This window comes from Neopsephotus bourkii, unplaced genomic scaffold (assembly GCF_033783945.1).
Source record: "Neopsephotus bourkii isolate Nb327-2 ecotype Australia unplaced genomic scaffold, CSIRO-AGI_Nbou_v1 NB_398, whole genome shotgun sequence".
Lineage (NCBI taxonomy): Eukaryota > Metazoa > Chordata > Aves > Psittaciformes > Psittacidae > Neopsephotus > Neopsephotus bourkii.
In genome coordinates, this window is record NW_026900902.1 from 1,478,592 (window position 1) to 1,497,897 (window position 19,306).

Below are 19,306 nucleotides of genomic sequence, written 5' to 3' on the forward strand. Positions count from 1 at the left end.
ACAATAATAGAGAAGATTGTACTACGGTTTTCTATATGGCTGTGTATGTTATTGCTATGATTTTATTTTGTTTTAATAGTAATAGTAGGATAATGCTTCCTCATCATGTCATTGGTAAGTTTGGAATCAGGGTTGCTATTGAATATCACTTTCTGGGCTATTGGATATCACGTTCTGGGCTAAGGAAGAAGAGCTGAAATCGCAAGCTGTAGCTGGATGAGGTCGGAGGGTAGCTGAAGTGTTTGGGGAAGCTGGTCCTGGAGTTGGGAAGAGCATGTTGAGACCAAGGAGGAATGAGGTCCCGAGGTGGTGAAAGAGCCATGCTAACTGTAGAGGTAGCCACAGAAAGTGGGACCTTGAATATGAGAAAATAGGTAGGAAGAAGCCATGATAGGAATGGCGCTGCTACATGTGGGCTGTGTAGTGTGAAAGACCTAGTATGAAAAATGTGGGCGAACGGGTCGAGATTGAAATTTTCCCACTCATTGTTGTAACAATCATATTATGTGTCCTGAACATGCAAACGGCCAGGCTTTTTCAGGCTAGTGCAGTTTGCCCTCTACAAGAAGGACCAGTACCAACTGTCTGCGAAAAGCTCTTAGAAAGACAGATAGGCAAGACATGCCCATGAGGAAAATATTTCTAACCTCTGTAGCTAGAGATTATTTATTTTCTCTGAGCTAGAGGATTTAAGTGTTTCAAAGTTATTTATTAAATATTTTGTGATATTCCTCTGGATATTCCTGTAATCCATATGTAAATGCCTGCTGTTACATTTTCTGCCTCAAATAGACTTTGTGGCAGTAAATTCTACACTATATATGTCTGTCAAAACAGACTTGGTGATATAAATCTAAAATCTAACAAAGAAAAGAAAAAAGGGACTTCCCCACATGGCGCATACTTAGGCCGAGGAACTTAATATTCATTTCATCTCTGATCTCAGGGATGGGACAAATTCCTTAGCTGTATAAGCTTAACTGATATACCGTGAACTAGAAGCTGGAACAAGATGATCAAGAAGCAGCCAACATTAAGGCATTTCAAAGATAAAAAGAAATACCCCAAATTATGTCATTATGCCAGAGAATATGATCATGTTGAATATAAATTGCAGCATGCAAAATAAAAATCACATGTTGGCTGCAGACAAGCAAATGATTGCTTTCTTTGCTGAGCCACTGGCATATTGGGACACAAAGGTATTCCAGCTTGCTAAACTACAAAAACCATTTTTTTTTCTGTATTAAAAAGGGTAGAAGTTCTCTTGCAGGTTTTCTTGTTGAAAGCACCAGAGGAAAGTTAAAAACCTTCCTTGTTTTGTGCATGAAATAACCTTGAGAAAAAAATAACAATATCTTTTTTTATTTGCCCACTCCATAAATCATTTATCCTGAAATGTAGTCCTATAGAAAAGGAGTGTCCAAGAGTCAAAGTCAAGGAAGGGGTCTCTGGAGAATGGTAAAAGGAGGTTCCTGTAAAGCACTTTAGCACTGCACGTTAAAGCATGGTACAAAGAGGAATAACTCAGGACTGAGCTGACTTGACAACTCTCTGTGGTGCAGAGATGCTAAATAAGGACTTGGGGGCATTGTAACCATATTTTGATACTGTCCCCAGTTTAATGAACGCTTTCAGGATGGCTTTTAAGCTTCAATCATGCTGCTGTGGCTGTGTTCTTGAGGTGACTTGTTTGCGTGCTGGGTGTCAAGGAGAAGGTGGGAGTGATGTGAGAACTTCACCACACTTTGTTACATAGTACATGCAGACTCTCAGGCTGCAATTCAAAATGCTAAAGCCATTTATTCTCTTTCAAGGATGTTTTCAAGGACAATGTTAATCATATCCAGACATGTTTTATCACTGTTCCTTATGTCCAGGAGTCTTCATCTTTTTATGTCTTAATTTCTGAGGGGAAAAAAATAAATAAATGCCTATACTTAGTGCTTCCAGAGGTAAAATGTGGATACTGCTGGGTCACGAGAGCCTTTTCCATTTACATCATTAGAGTCTGGGTATCATTCAGCTATTTGCAGGAATTATAATCTCTGGGTAACAGTACAGGAGGACTCTATAGCTACTCTTGATATGCCTCAGTGTAACAAAAATAAAGTCTGATCCTTGGAGTAAAATGATCTTGCCAGTAAATAAGACAAGGTTGTCTGTTATTTCCAAATGCACCATGAAACTTCTTTTGTGTTCACAATGTATTTTTGTTTCCTCAGGATAAGTTTACCTTAGTAAGGAATTTATTCTGAACAGGTACCACTATCTAATGAAACTGATCAGAGATTAATTGTATTAGTTTCTACATTAGGACTAATAGGAACACTGTGTTTGATGTTACCTGAGTAAAATTCAGAATCTGTTACTGCTGGAACTGCATGTTGCTTTCTTTTATCTCCGTAACAATAAGAACCATTTACCTCTTATTTTTAGACTAGCTATCATAAAAATGCATGCAGGTCCTTAAGGGGAATATATTGTTTTTCACTTGTATTTATTGGCACATAAAACATTTCTGACAACATTCTTCCCCTTCAAGATGTTTCATGAAGATGCTGCTGGAGGTTGGCAGCTTGTGGCTGTTGATGTGAATAAACCCCAGGGCAGAGCTCCTGCATGTCTACAGGTATGACATTGCTTTTTTAATAAATCTATGTGTAACCAGCACCACTCAAATACTGGCATAAGGAGACTGTGTTGCGAAATACCTACAAAGGTTTTAGTCATAAATTTCTTTAAATCCATTGCTTTCTGCAGTGTGGCATGTTCTTAAAAATCAACAAAAAAAGATACACCACACTGAAAGGGAGAAAATTAGAATGACACATTCCTTGTGAAAGTTCTGTTTTGAGAAAGATTTTAGATTTTTAAATATAAAATAAGTAATCATCCTTTATCTCTCAGACTTTATATGCAAGCTGATTCCATTCCTAGGTTATTCACAACAGAAATGCTTGTTTATTAACTGCAAAATAAAATAACATATGCCAAGAAGCATGACTAATCATAATAAACACAGAAATATCTCATTTTTCTTGTTCCATCCTGAAAATAAGCTTATAGAGGAAAGAGGAAGAGGCATGTAGGTAGTAAGCCGTAGAGTGTTTGAAACTTCCAGATTTAATATTCACACTTAGAGTTTGTAAAACTCTATCCTCATTGTTTATACAAATTCAGACCAAGATAAGGAGCATTTTTACAAATCCCTTTTTATTACAGCATATTGTACAGCAGCTCAAGTTTTTATTTGCGAGTTAGATATTTTTACTTCTGGATGAAACAAAGTTGCTTCAGAGTAGAAAGCCAAATATACGACAGCAATCTGATAGCATGATTTTGCTATTTTTGGCAGTTTTGGTTATGTTTAGTTTAATGTGTAAACTAAAATACACGTATTTGTTGGCAGTATGTACATTGCTGAACACTAAACTGGCAAGCACCTTTCATCCCCTCCACAAGCTGCTCTGAAATATTTCTGCTTTGTTAAACCACTGCCATATATTTAATTATAGCATATTTCTTAATTGATAATTCCAAATTTAATTCTTATTTTTGACAACAATAGGAATATCATTTGTGGTATGCTTAAGTAACAGTCTCAAGCAAGTGGATAAAACATAGCTGAACTCACAAGGAAAACTCCTCCAGATGAAAGTTCAGATATCATCTGACTTGCCTGGTATGCCTTTGTACATAGTATTACATTCTTGCTCCTTTTAGGAATTGTGTGAACACACAGTTAATTGTGTTCCAGGGAACGTAAACCTCACACATCAGTGGGTGCTACAACTTCTTATAGTTGCAGTTCAACTAACAGGCTTTTTCTCATTCTGCATCTCTGTGCAGTATCTGCAGGGTTTCCAATAATCTGTGATGTTGCTGGATGTCAATCCAGGGAAAGCAGTCAAAAGGAAAGAAATGTGTTCAAATATTATTTTATTGTGATACTACTGAAAATAGGTTTTATTCTTATAGACCAAAATATTCCTAAAGAAAGCAAAACTTGAAAATCTGAATTAACACAAACACCTTTATTTATCACCATGAATTGTTAGTTCTGTCAATACAAAGTAAAAAGATAGTAGACTTCCAAAAATTCATGTATTTAAAGCCATTGCAATACGTTAAAGACATTCTTTATGCATTGTCTAGTTGAGAGATGTGGTAGTTATTTTCTAAGGGTTTGGGTGGGCGTTTTTTCCTTGAAAGGGACATGGTGCATAAATTTGAATCTTGGAAAAAGTTAAGCAGATTGGAGAATATATACCTTGCCTTTAGGACACATTCAATTAATTTCCATTCTTCTGACCTTTATTAGCTAAGTATATTGTCATCATTCAATATCCTGAGAAGGACGGAGTTCTTAGAAGGAGCTAGTGAAGACTCTATTGCCCTGTATAACTTTAATTAAATTTTGCAGTAAGTTTGGTTTTATTAATTCCTCCCTGGGGTCTGTAAATATTACTGCTCCACATACTAAAGGGAGCATTATTAAAAGTTCTTTTTCAACAGTTGCATAGGTCTGGGTCTGTGCTGTGGTGAAACTCCACTTATTCAGTGTAGTGTGTTATTTAGAATTTACTTCCTCTGTACTATACTGTGCATAGGGAGAGGAAGTATTCTAACAGCTAGAGTAATTGAGAGGGACTTTGGAAATCTTGGTTTGATTTATTGGCCAAGCACAGATTTCTTGTAGACTCTGAGAAAACTACTTAATAGATATCTTTGCTTTAGTTCACATTCCTTGTGGTGGAAAAGGGTAACTCCCAGATTTGGCTACTGAGGTGTTTATACCTGCTAGCTATTTTAGAGGCACCCCAATAAAATGGGTTTGTGCTATCTGAGTTACATCCAGCTTTCTAAAGTAGGGAGTGATGGACAAAAGAGTGCAATCTATGTGTGTTGTGTAACATAAAAAACTCTCCAATGCGGGTTTTGGAAGACACTCCATATGGACTAGCTGGGTCTCTGAGGTGTTACTAGTTCAGACATTGTTCAGTCGTGTTCCCACACAAAGCGGGTCAGGGCCCTGATGACCTAGGTGGTACACTGCAACGGCATGTGGAGCAATGCAAGTCTCATGTTCTTCCTCAGCAAACAATAAATCAGACAGAGATACCTCGTAGGCTCTGTGCAGAGCCTTTGTAACTCACTTTGTCTCACACAAGCATGTTGCACCAAACTGCTCAATTATATAAAACAAATAAGCAGGCTAACTATGTCTTTACACTTCTGTCGCAGCTGATCTGCAAAGAGGGGATTACAAAGAGTTTAGGAATTCCAGCAAGTGAGCAGTATGTCTTGGTATGTCCAAACTGCTGGGCACTGCTGTGCTTCCCAGGGTACCCCCTCTTGTCTCTCCCAGGAGTCCACCTGCCTTTCCACTGGGTCATGGCATATGGGTAGGACAGAACCAATATGTGCAGACATCTGCAGACAGCAGCATAGTAGTTAAAAGGCATTTAGACTAAACTATGACAGATGGGCAAGAAAAGTGGGCATTAACCTGGTGGGTTTTGAAGAATTTTAACTCAGACATCTACGTTTCCTTTAGTTTTCAAAAAGTGGCTGGAAGTGGAAACATGAAAAATTAGTATCAGTATGGTTTCTGATTTTGACTTGCAAATCTATCCTCTTGTGGGGAAAAGGGGCTTTTATTTCAGTATAATGGTTTTACATTCATTGCATTTTTCTTTTGAGTGTTCCCAAAGGTGCTTTATGGTCTTCTCTTACTTATTCTCACTGTTCCCCATGACTGGCATTGATTTAAAGTATTGATTTTCTTTTGTCACTGAAAAATAATCTTTGTATTTTCCATTTCAACTTGAACCATTTGGCATGAATGCATGCTGAGGCTCCCACACTACCACATTATTTTGCTGTTGTTGATATTACTTCAACACATTGTAGTGTGTTAGAACTTCCTGCGTACCGTCACTTACTCCTACAAGCACAGTAGGAAACTCTCAGTTCACAAATAAAGGAAAACTGAGCACCAGGTTCCAGAAAAAATCCTTTAAAAAACTCTTTGAGCATGTTTTTATTCCTTTAATCCCATGTTAAGGGCACATCATGTTTCTTATTATTTCTTTCCTGTTGATTCTAGAGTTTGTTGATATTTCTGTCACACCCTCCTTCTGTTTGTCTTCTTGTCCACAAAGACTTGTAAAGCATACATGCTCCTTTAAAGCTGAAATTGAAAGACTCAACTCATGTCTTCCATGAAACTATGGTTAGTATTAATAACATCAAGTAATGACATCTTCAGTCTTCTGAATGCATAGTTCAGTAATGAAGAGGGAAAGTCTAGAACGGTGGGTTTTGTGAGAAACAGCCAGACAGCAATTTCCTGTTCATGATAATATTTGAGGGTCCTATATCCATCAGAAATGAAACTCACAGCTGGAGATTGAATGATGTTTACAAAAAGCTTGGGGACACTGTCAGTATGAATGGAAGTGGTCACTTACAAACTATATGTGCACTCGTACTCTGATAGCAAAATCTTCAACACATTAAGAATTCTATATTCACTTTTAATCATATATGCGCCATCTAGAGAAGAAATAGAAGGTCACAAATCTGTGATCTGAGTGAGATTATGATGATTACAGAGCTTTTGAGCATATGATTAAAGTCAGAAATTTAATCATATCTTTTTGCCTCAAAAAGAAAGTTAGTCCTTCATGCTGTGTTGTTATCCGAATGTATTACAGAATTCTGTACAATAACAGCATTTTAGAGAACCTTGAAGAAGAGGCAAAAAGATCAAAAGTAATATCAAAAGACAGAAAACATGGAGGATGGAGGAGACATGGCCAGAGAAGCCATTTAGAAGGAATTTAGTGTTTTAGCAGTTTTATAGTGATCCTTCTGGCTTTTTGGCTTTTAAGCAGGTGGTGTCAGAAAAGTTGCCACAGGGATAACTGGCTTGTGGCAGCCAAGCGTTCATAGTGATGTCGTTTTTTGATCCTTTGATGTCGGCTCTTCCTATCATTGTGAAGCAGAATTCACCAAGCGTTGGATTGTTCACCCACTAATAGTGAACGTGAGCTGGGTTTAGACCATCGTGAGACAGGTTAGTTTTACCCTACTGATGATGCGTTGTTGCAATAGTAATCCTGCTCAGTACGAGAGGAACCACAGGTTCAGACCCCTGGTGCATGCGCTTGGCTGAGGAGCCAGTGGCACGAGGCTACCATCTGCGGGCTTACGACTGAACACCTCTAAGAACCGGCCTAGATGCTTGTTGTGCTATTGCGTCATTGGTCGCTTGTGATTGACCCAGGAGATGACAGTCTTGTTCAGAATGCATGGCTAAAGGTCTTCCCGAATCTTCGTTAGCAAAGACAGGCCTTCCTCATAGGAGAAGGAAAACTCCCATCTTCAAACCCGGGCTGATGGAGCTCGTCTAGCCTTGTATGGTCTTCCATCAGAGAAGGACACTTACAAAACCTACGACCTGAGCACTTTGCTATCACTGCCCTAGCTAACTAGGCCGTGCCAGTTAACCTCAGATTTAAAGGGTGGGGCCAGTTCTGCACAAGCTGCGTCTCACCTAAAGAATCCACTGCGCAGGCTGGAAGGGCTTACTCTCACTTATCTGTATGGACGGGCGAGGGTCAAAACGGTAGGTGACAAGGTGCATGGGAAGCCGCAAGATCCAATGTTGCATGTGGGCGGACCAGCGCATGGGTAGCTCGAGTTAGCTCAGGAGTTGACAGTCGTGGTCGGACACTTCCTGATTGCCTCAGCATGCTTTTTCCCAGTTTTGCATTTCCCACATGCCCTTGGTCATCGTGCTTGTAGTAAGCGTGGTTAAAGCCATTCCCAAATCTTCACTCGCGAAGTCAAGCCATCAATGGATATCTTGAATAAGAGAGAGAAGTACCCCATCCCTACCAGTGCATGTAGTGACAGGACAAGGGGAAATGGCTTCAAGCTAAATGAGGGTAGATTTAGATTAGATATTAGGAAAAATTGCACTCTGAGGGTGGTGAGGCACTGGCACAGGTTGCTCAGAGAAACTGTGGCTGCCCCATCCCTGGCAGTGTTGAAGGCCAGGTTGGATGGGGCTTGGAGCAACCGGGTCTAGTGGGACTTGTCCCTGCCCATGGCAGGAGGATTGGAACTATATGATCTTTAAGGCCCCTTCCAACCCAAACCATTCTATGATTTTATGAAATGCAGCATAATAGTACTTACAGATTTTTACTGCAGGAGTAACAGAAAAGAACACAAGTGGGTGTTCTCTTTGTCTCTTTCATGGGAAGTAATTATTGGTGAACCAGAAAAGTTTAGTAGCCTATTTGTATACTAATTTGCCCTTTAGTGTAACTTTGTAATCAAGCAGAAGATATGCCCACTCAGTCCTATTCTCTTCTTACCTACAGTGGCTTTCATTACGTTAAATATATATATATATGCAATATACATTTCTTAAAATTAACTGAAATCCTCTCTTACAGGGAAAGAAAAAAATCTTTCTCAGTTGGTTAAAATTAAGTTTTGATTTAAATGAGTTTATTATTTATTATATGAGTTTATATTATACTTGTTATATGAGTTTACCTTAAATTGATTCCAAATCCTTAACTTCTGAGGCTGTCATTAAAAAATATAAAAAAATAAAAAATCCTACTTTTTTTTTTCTATGCCCTGTTCTTGTTTATAAAGCCTAGAAATTGCATCAGTTAACAGAAGTTTGGATAGTCCAGTGATGTACTTGGCACTGAAACAGTACTGAAAAACAACCATGTTAGTTTTGCTGACAAGACTCAGGAGCAGAGTATGTAAAGTGTAATGTAAAAACAAGCTGTTAGTTTTGGTGAGGTAAAAATGGTGGGAAAAATGAGGTGGAATGGAAGACTGCAGAGAAACTTAACATGTTGGTGACAGAAGAACATGCACAATAAAGTCCAGTCCCACCCACCCTCTCTGTCCCCAGTTGTATATGGGAAGATAGTAAATGCTGGGCATTCTGAAAAGAAAAAAAACCCAAGAGAGATTTCCAGTACTGCATGTAGGGTAAGGAAGGGAAGAAATAGTGAAAGTGTGGTGACTGAAGTAAAGGGATAGACTCCAACATCTGGCTAATTCAGAGTGTGGTTGAGATTTCACAAATCAAGCTGTCATTAAATGTGTGCTCAGTTCCAGCTTTATGCTGTTTAAAGTGAGGAAGGTAAAGCTGTTAACATCCTCTGCTGTCTGCTCATCCCCTTTTATTAGGGCCTTTAACTACAGGAACAGTGGCAACTGAAGAGGCAGTGAGTTTATTCCTGGAACACTTAAGTCCTCCATCTCATTGGTAATGTAAACTAGTGTTCACTTTAGTTTATGCTATTAAAAGAAGTTATGAATTCAGACAGCTGAAATTATTGCAGCTTGTTTACCTGGAGGAGGGAGAGGACAGGGCAAGTATTATGGAAATTTAAGTGGTGAGAACCACTGTGTTTTTTCTGTTATGAATTAAAAAGATAATCTCATTATCTTTTGATAATGGAAAGAACTGGAGAACCAAACGTATTTTGCCCATACACATTTTTCATTCTTCACCATTTTTTACTGAAAGGTACATGAAAAATAGTAAGCATCATAATGTAGATATTGGAGTACTCATAAAACAATGCATTTGCCATGTCTTAAAAACTGGTCAGTACCAGAAATAGGCATATATAGTTCATCCTCCCACCTCTGGATGCACATTTATTCCCTCATTCTCTATTTTGGACTAGTGCAATCATTCATTTTGGGACTTTCTGAAGTGAATGTTAAATTTAGGCCATTATATTTAGCAACCATTGATGGATTTATCACCTATTAATTTGTCTACCTGTTTTTGAGCCCATTTATGGTTTTGGCCTCCAGAACATCTTGTAAGAACAAGTTACATAACGTAACCATGTAGCATTTTAGTTTATTACAACTGCATAATTAATTTGCTAGTTTTCTTGAGATTGCTCAGAAATAGCAAAAAACTTGATGCAGAGATTATTGGTTGCAATTTTGAGATGGCTGCTTATTTTCAATAAAGCAAAGAATTTGAAACAAATCTTGACAATCAGGATCACAAGTTGCTGTAACATGCAATCAGTAACAACAGGAGGGCGGACATGAGTGTCTGAGGTCTACAAACACCAAGTGTGGGGATGGTTGGCTTATGTTTGTGTTTATGTGTACAAAAAGAATTACCAGTGATGAGGAAAGTTCAAAAAGTCAAATAGACCTTGAATATCAGGAAGGACTCTTAAAAGGGGACATTAGTGTATTTGATGACAAGGCTGTTATTTGTAAGACAACTTTCTGCCAAAGGTAACATTCATAGAATCATAGAATCATTGAACAGTTAGGGTTGGAAAGGACCTTAGGATCATCAAGTTCCAACCCCCCTGCCATGGGCAGGGACACCTCGATCTAAACCATGTCACCCAAGGCCTCGTCCAGCCTAGCCTTGAACACTGCCAGGGATGGAGTATTCACAACCTCCCTGGGCAGCCCATTCCAGTGCCTCACTGGCATTAACAAATACTAATAACTTAATAATTATTAGATTCCTATTGTAATTTTATCTGTGCTTCTATTTCTCTGCTACTGAATACATGGGTGTAAAAGAAAAGTTATTTCAAGGGGGTATAGAACTGCATGCACATTTCCAGTCTGCAAGGCATACAGCATCCCTCTCACCCTCCCTTCTCTCTTTCTTGCCTGCCTTCTTTTCCTTTGTAACCATTATACCAAAGCACTTATGTTAACAATGAGTTAGAGACATGGTTCTTTTATGTTCATAGTTTCTTCTCCATAGTTTTCTGTCTACTTGCTGAACTGTCTGTTCTTGTTCATTACAATCAAAGTAAATTGCTAGCCACAGTTTGTAGCAATCTAACCACAGAATCTAAACAAAAAGGAAAGAAAACATGTTATTGATTTCAGTTTTGCATTTGAACAAATAGATTTCATGAAAATTACTTCCTCAGCTTGAACATGTAATTTTTTCTGCAGACTTAAAGTAACAGAATCCCATCGCACAGACAGAACAGATAGGTGTTAAACTACGATTAAGCTCATAAAAGAGTGTTGTTTTCCTTGGCAATAATCTTTATTCCTGCAGCAGAAAAATGGTCACATTAGGCCCCTGGCATCTGTGTCCTTGGGAGATTTAGGATCTAATATTTTGAATTTCTCTGATGCAAGATCTTTGTATGGCAGAGTTATATGGAAGCCTTGGCTGACGCAGTCAGTTAAGATCTCTGAACTTCCCCTTATTTTTGAACAAGATGAAAGCAGAACCTTTTGTGTAACCCCTTATTTTCAAATTGGGCCCCCAGAAAGCTTTCTGCAGCACAAGTAATAAATTTTATGTAAGGCTATTTTATAAAACTTTACTTTCTTTTGCATACATCTGTATTGCACACTTGTATTATGCCTGACCGAGATGGAGTTAATTTTCCTCATAGCAGCTCTCACAGCACGTTGCATTGGTAGCTAGAAAGGTGTTGGTAACACACCAGTGGTTTGTTCACTGCTGAGCAGTGCTTGCCCAGCATCAAAGCTGTCTCTTCAGTATTCCCTCCTCACCAGTCAGCTGTGGGTGAGCCAGATCTTGGGAGGGGACACAGCCCAGGTAGCTGATCCCAACTGTCCAAAAGGGATATTCTATACCATATGTCATCTGCTCAGCAATAAAAAATAAGGGAAAAGAGAGGTGTGGGGTGCATTTATTGTTACATTTGTCTTCTGGAGCAACCACTATGTGTACTGAAGCCCTGCTTCCAAGGAAGTAGCTGTACATAGCTGGCTGATGGGAAGTAGAGAATAAATCTTTTGTTTACCATTGTTTCTGCACATGGCCTTTGCTTTTGCTGTATTAAACTGCCTTTATCTTGACCCACAATTTTTTTCCATCTTACTTTTTCCCCACCCTGTCGTGCTGAGGAGGGAAGTGGTGGAGTGGCTTGGTGGGTAGCTGGCATCCAGCCAGGGTCAACACACCACAACAGTTCACCCATAAAGTGGCATTAAGTAGTGACATTCAGTTTATTAAACATCATGGTTCAATTAATAAACTAAAAATTTCCTATGAGAAAAATATGCAAGTTGCTATAATATTTTTAAAAACTGCTTCATGTATGTGCTCTGGGGTTTTTTTACCTCAGTCTTTTTGCTGTGATCTGACCAGGTGGAGTGGACCATTTTTCTAGCATTCTATTCAGCAGTGGACTTCAGTACAATTTGTACTCATAATTTGTACTTAGATATTTTGCGGCACATGAGTGTCAATGGATTGCATAAACTATTCAGTAATACCATTAAAATTGAAGTTCAGCTGATTTTCCTTAAGAAAATTTTATTTCTGAGGTCAAATATGTCCAGTGTTTCAAATCCCATCAAAGTGAAAACAGGTATTTAAATTGTCATGTAGCTTTTTTGTGTTTAGCACAATTACAGCAATCAAAGCCTTGGAAGCAGCAGCAGGAGCAGCATGACTTCCTTTAGAGGTGTAACTTGGATGACAAATCTGAGCGAAGTGGAAGACTGCAGAGTCTTAGAATAAAACTTTTTTTTGCTTCATGTGAGTTGTTTTTCCCCTAGTATTTTCCATATTTCTAGTATTTCACAGAGAAAGGTCTCTTTTCGCTCCGACTGAAAAGAATGTCCTGTACTACAGCTCTGTGGTTATTAGAGTGCTCTTTTTAGATGTTCTATATGGATTTTTGAAACTTAAGAAAGAAAATAATCACTTTGCAATACCTGTTACTGTTGGGACCTCTAATCCTTTGGGTTCCTCAGCAGTGAGTGGAGGGAGTGATTCCCATCATGAATAATTCACATGTTGGGGATGCTGAATTGCCTCTCAGATTGTCTTTATTTCTTAATTATCATGGGAAGGTGACATAAACTCTGTGGCCTTCTCAGCATCTCAGTGAAGTGCCTGAGAGTAAGTGGGATGAGTCTGAGCCAGTTGGTATTTAAACAAAGAGTTTTTGCTAGATCCTGAAATTTTTAAGGGCTATTTCATATTCAGATTAAAATTTTTCATTTCAATTGCTCATTAATATATCTCATGAAAAAAAGCACCCCAAAACAAGAAAACATCTATGAGAAGTCCTTGCCACTTCTGATTGTATTCTTGGTATTCTGAACACTAACTTTTGAATATCAGTGCCTTTCTGATTCCTTTCACATGTCTTAAGTCCTTAGCAGATGCCAGTGGTAGGACCGTAATGGCACAGAGCCAATGGAGACAGATGGGCACTGCCAGAAAGCAGCTGAGAATCTTAATCTGGTGGTGCCCATCACTCTACAAACTGCATCAGAGTGCAGGGCATTTACTTGCACGTTTGTGTGCCAGTGCTTTTGGACTGAATCCCTAAAGCCAAAGTCTGTACTTTCTCTTTCTTTGGTAGGCCATAGTAATATATATTATATATTTCTGATGTGCAGATTTACAGCAAAATTAAGTTCCACTTTTGCAGTCATGTATACTGATTTTTCATAAATATTTTGCATTTATTAAATCCCACTGGAACAAGTAGAAGGTACCTAGAGCCTTGAGAATTACGTTTTTATAGGAGTGATTTCACTGACACAAATGCAGTTCTTATACAGAGAAGTGTTTATACAGTCCTGTCAAAGTCTACATCCTTTTTACTTTGTGGATTCCTAAATGCCAGTTAAAGAGAGGTGTTTCCACCAGACCTATGCTTTTTAAGAGGTTGTAGGCTGCAGTGCGGCAAAGTAAATTCAGATCTTCAAGCTGATTCCCTCACAATTTTGCTTCCCCTTTCTAGGATTCCTTTTCTACCCTTGAAAAGAGAGTCTTTGAGTCCTGATGGGGGTGAAAGGGAAGGCTAGCAATATGGCATATGGAGGAAGGAGACTGACTTTATCCATGTTTAATATACGTGAACTGATGGCACATGCTTGCAACCCTTCGTTGGCATAGATATACTTGGAATTCTAGCCTGGGATTTAGTTTGGTATTCAGGGTGACTGTTTTGCAGTTTGAGGTCTTTTTTTCCCTTCTGTTACGATAATTCTTCCATATATATATAAAAAAAAAAAAAAGGTTCTTGTCTTAGAGCTTTCAGAGAATCAGTGCAAAACTGAACTGTCACAGTAAGAGTGTTCATTCCCTTTGATAGACTTGTTATCTTTATTTTTGTCGTTTAAGAGGGCTAGGATGGATACCTGGGGGTTCAGAGGCCATCTGACATGAACTGCAGCCTTCTGCACTTCATTCTCCAGAACAGATTGATCATGCTCACTTTACACAGCTCTTGGCCCTTTGTCTCTTCTAGGCACTATGGCATCAATCTGTCCTTCAGGCACAATTATTTCTCTGTGTTTTTTTCCGTTCAGAGTATCTAAAATAATGCAGGGGTTGTGTTGCAGCTCACCAGAATGATAGTCTTATGGCCTGATCATGCACTGTGTGCCCTCAGGTTTAATATGAGGGAGAGTGAGTTCAAGGGTACAAAGACTTTTGTGACATTATAGAATTGTACAGAACAGAGGGAGTCATGCTTAAGTGTTGTTTTAAATCAACAAACAAACAAACATGCCTGATTGTTAATGCTAACTATAAAAAGTGAGTAGAGGACAGAAAATGAGGATAGGGTAAAGCAAGGTGTACATTATATGATACAATCAAGCATGACCAAGACAAATGGGATAAAATTAAGAATGAAATATTTTATGGCCAACGATGAATGCAGAGTCTGTGGACGAATTTGTGTGGTAGGAGGGAAATGCCCTCCAATGGCTGCAGCCACTGTCAGGCCAGGCTGGGCAAAAGGCTAGAAAATAATTCTGCATCAATAAAGATAAGGGTGGGGTGCAGTAGAAACTTCTTTCATTCTCTCATGGGAAAAACAAAATTAATCACAGCTCAAAAACTGGCCCTCAGCTATGTTGGGCTCTTTCCCCAGCCTTGCCTTTTGTCTGCACAAGCAGCCTTGATCTCTCCACCTCAGCTCAGTGCAGAACTGTTACATGGGCTTCCTTTCCTCAGGACAGTTGATAAAACAGTGGCGTGTTATATCCTAGTGCACAATAACCAGTTGTTCATATGGGAAGGAATTCAATGTACTCTAGATATTTAAGTTACCCAGCGGAGGTACAGAAGGTTATACTTGAGAGAAACAGGCACTTCCAGCAGATCCTTTCTTTGCTACTTATCACGTAGACATATATATATATTTATAGGCCTAGCCCCATAACACGCGATTTCATATTAAAATTGCATAGTCACTAATTTTCTTTTATACTTCACCTCATCCTCTGAATAGTAGAATCATAGAATCATAGAATAGTTAGGGTTGGAAAGGACCTTAAGATCATCTAGTTCCAACCCCCCTGCCATGGGCAGGGACACCTCACACTAAACCATGTCAGTCAAGGCTTCGTCCAACCTGGCCTTGAACACTGCCAGGGATGAAGGATTCACAACTTCCTTGGGCAACCTATTCCAGTGCCTCACCACCCTAACAGGAAAGAATTTCCTCCTTATATCCAATCTAAACTTCCCCTGTTTTAAGTTTTAACCTGTTACTCCTTGTCCTGTCACTATAGTCCCTAAGGAAGAGTCCCTCCCCAGCATCCCTGTAGGCACCCTTCAGATATTGGAAGGCTGCTATGTGGTCTCCATGCAGCGTTCTCTTCTCCAGGCTGAACAGCCCCAACTTTCTCAGCCGATCTTCATATGGGAGGTGCTCCAGGCCCCTGATCATCCTCGTGGCCCTCCTCTGGATTTGTTCCAACAGTTCCATGTCCTTTTTATGTTGAGGACACCAGAACTGCACACAATACTCCAAGTGAGGTCTCACAAGATCAAAGTAGAGGGACAGGATCACAGTATCACAGTATGTTAGAGATTGGAAGGGACCTCAAAAGATCATCTAGTCCAATCCCCCTGCCAGAGCAGGAACACCTAGATAAGGTTACGCAGGAACGTGTCCAGGCAGGTTTTGAATGTCTCCAGAGAAGGAGGCTCCACCACCTCCCTGGGCAGCCTGTTCCACAGGATCACCTCCTTCGACCTGCTGGTCACATTCCTTTTGATGCAGCCCAGGATATGGTTGGCTTTCTGGGCTGCAAGCGCACACTGAAGCCGGCTCATGTTCATTTTCTCATCGAACAGCACCCCCAAGTCCTTCTCCGCAGGGCTGCTCTGAATCTCTTCTCTGCCCAGCCTGTAGCTGTGCCTGGGATTGCTCCGACCCAGGTGTAGGACCTTGCACTTGTCATGGTTAAACTTCATAATGTTGGCATCAGCCCATCTCAGAAGTGTGTTAAGGTCCCTCTGGATGGCATTCCTTCCCTCCAGCATATCAACTGAACCACAGAACTTGGTGTCATTGGCAAACTTGCTGAGGGCACACTAGTCCCATGCTGGAAGCAGAAGCGGTCAGCACCAGCCTTGGGAGCGAGAGCTGCTGAATGCTATCTGGCTCTTCATTGTTGCCGCTGCGTGTCGCCTGCCCACCCGTGTGATGGTGGCCACAGCGCTTCCCTCAGTGCCGCTGCAGTTCAAGACCATCTGCGAACCGCACAGGGGCTGGACAAGCACGAGCCGGTGGTTGTGTACTACTGTTGTTTGTATGCAATGGAAACAGGAATGAAGATTGATAGTAAAACCCCAGAATGCCGTAAATTTTTATCCAAACTTATGGACCAGTTGGAAGCTATGAAAAAGCAATTTGGTGATAATGAAGCAATTACTCAGGACATTGTTGGTTCTGCTCATGTGGAGAATTATGCCTTGAAAATGTTTTTGTATGCAGACAATGAAGGCAGAGCAGGACAATTTCATAAAAACATGATAAAGTCATTTTATACTGCACATCTCCTGATAGATGTTCTAACAGTATTTGGTGACCTCTCTGAAGAGAACACCCAGCACAGGAAGTATGATAGGTGGAAGGCAGCATATATTCATAACTGCTTGAAGAACAGAGAGACTTCTCAGCCTGGGCCTATTGGAATGGAAGGAGAGAGCTTTGATGTTGAAAGGGAGGAAGCAGAGTCATCTTCCCTCCATAGTGGAACAACTCAACCAACATCATCATCTACATATGAAGGTAACAACAAAGCAACTAGTCATTACACTGGCATACATATACCACCAGGTGCCTATGCACCAGTGAACACTCCAGCTGAAGTACCTCATAACACAGGAGTGACAAGTAACACCATTCAGCCTTCTCCTTAGAATACTCCACTAGTCAATCCTTCCCTTTACAGTGCTCAGTTTGCAGGGGAAGTCTGTTTGACTCCAGAGGACTTTGCCAGAGCTCAAAAATATTGCAAATATGCTGGCAGTGCTTTGCAATATGAAGATGTGAGCACTGCTGTACAGAATCTACAGAAGGCTCTGAAGTTGCTGATCACTGGCAAAGAATGAAGCCTTTATCCAGTATATTCATGGCTTTTGCCTAAAGAACTAACAGCTTATTACTGTACCTGTTAGGGGAGTGGAGTTATACAGAAGTTCTCATTATTTTTTTTCAAGGCCAGGTTGGACGAGGCCTTGGGTGATATGGTTTAGTGTGAAGTGTCCCTGCCCAGGGCAGGGGGTTGGAACTTGATGATCTTGAGGTCCTTTCCAACCCTAACTATTCTATGATTCTATGATTCTAAGACATCATACTTTAAGTGCCACGCATTATTTGCCATTAATGCCACCTGGTGTATATAGTTTATGTGGTGACATTTAATAATTGCACAGTACCCAGAGTATATATAAATAATTTCCTCTTCTCTATCATAAATTTTCCAGAAAAGTTTGGCTGAGGAAAACAGATACATAAACTAGTGGGCTTGATTTCAGAAGGTGTTTTACTACAAACACTGCTAATACAGCAGAGTTGGCAGTACATGTGCTCCTGTCTTTATTTCTGGCTTCCATTTCCCTTTGTAGAATCCTAGATAACTCAGAGGAGGAACTGAAACACTAATTAGTGAAAGCTGACTGCACATCCAGATTCCGCCCTCATTCTCTCTTTATCTGCATATAGTTTTGCCATCCGATCTGTTATTCTGTTGGCTCAGAGCTATCATCTTGGATTTCTTCTTCATTTTCTTTGCTGTCTTCTAAGCCATTTCTCTTTTACTGAGAAACTGCCTCCCACTGAATATTCTTGGTTTTTTTGCAAGAGAAGTCTTACCATTTTTACCCTCAGTCATTCCTTTTCATCCCCTGCCTGAAGTAAAATTTCTCAGTACTGCCCAGCATAGAAGCCACTACCAATAGATCCATTCACAGATCCTGAATTTCTTCTTTCTGTCTCTCTTCTCTAGCCAAGGTTCAGCAACCTTTGGTCTGTGCTGGCTGTTAGACCTTCAAGCCAAGGCTGACAAACCTTCATTTGTTCAGACCTACTCTCCTTCATCCATTTAGTTGCTGCCATTCAATGAGAACTCATTCTTCTTCACTGGTAGGCATACACATATATATAGCATTATGCATATTAGTCACTGAAACAGGGCAGAAACAAAGCAAACACTAAGAGGCCTCTGTGGCAAGTTTGTTCATTATGGGTGAGCAATCTTATACTCTGGCTCTGGAAGATTATCTGAACCATTTCTTCTCATGGGGGCCTTCTTTCTCTGCTGAGTGCACACCTGTTTTATGCTTTGTGGAGCCAGCATAGCTCCTGTACTGGTATTTTCATGTACATTAAACCTTTTCCTGTTAAAGAAAGCCGTTGCCTGTGCACTGATAGATATCAGGTAGACTTTAGCCATACTTATTAACAGCATAAGTGGTTTGCCAAGATCAGGTTATGGTTGGTTGGTTGGTATTGTTCCATCCCACCCTCGTAGTAAACATTCTACATGCAAATACATGCTTCTTCGAAAGGCAAAAATTTGCTAAGTATAAATTTTGCTAACCAACCCATTTGCCTCATATTTGTACATTAACTCTTTTAAATAGTTTTCTGTACATTGCATGCTTCCTTTAAAGTGATTCTGTTGAATGCAAGTTTGAAATACCCGTAGCACTGAATTTAAAATGGGGGGGAAAAATAGAAGAATGTGCTATGGCAATAGTAAGGCATAACTGTAAAACACAGCCACCTACAACTCAGTACTCAGCTACACCTTTGAAAAGAATGGGAGGACATGGCAGGCAACACACTGGAAATTCACATTTCCACCTTGAAGTCAGATATCTTTAAAATAAGGAACACTGTAGTAATGACTGGCTAGGAAAGGTTTCAGAAAGCTTGATTAACATCATGAAGTTTTTTAACAGAGGTATTCATCAAATACAGTTCTTCTGGGAAGTATTCAGCTGCCT

At 39.8% G+C, this 19,306-nt stretch overlaps 2 protein-coding genes across 6 annotated transcripts in view; both read left to right on the plus strand.

Annotated features, from left to right (window-relative positions):
• The window catches only part of NALCN (sodium leak channel, non-selective), a 227,095-nt gene that overhangs the window by 76,101 nt on the left and 131,688 nt on the right, over positions 1-19,306 (plus strand). For all 5 annotated transcript variants that reach the window (XM_061349282.1, XM_061349283.1, XM_061349284.1 and 2 more), the window contains one exon: positions 2,546-2,632. In XM_061349282.1, coding sequence (XP_061205266.1) covers positions 2,546-2,632 — 87 coding nt within the window. The remainder of the gene's footprint in view (positions 1-2,545; positions 2,633-19,306) is intronic.
• LOC133210138 (vacuolar protein sorting-associated protein VTA1 homolog) lies at positions 16,497-17,494 on the plus strand. The gene is given in 2 exon segments (XM_061349256.1): positions 16,497-16,536; positions 16,539-17,494. Coding segments are annotated over 2 exon segments (909 nt in total). The 3' UTR covers positions 17,408-17,494.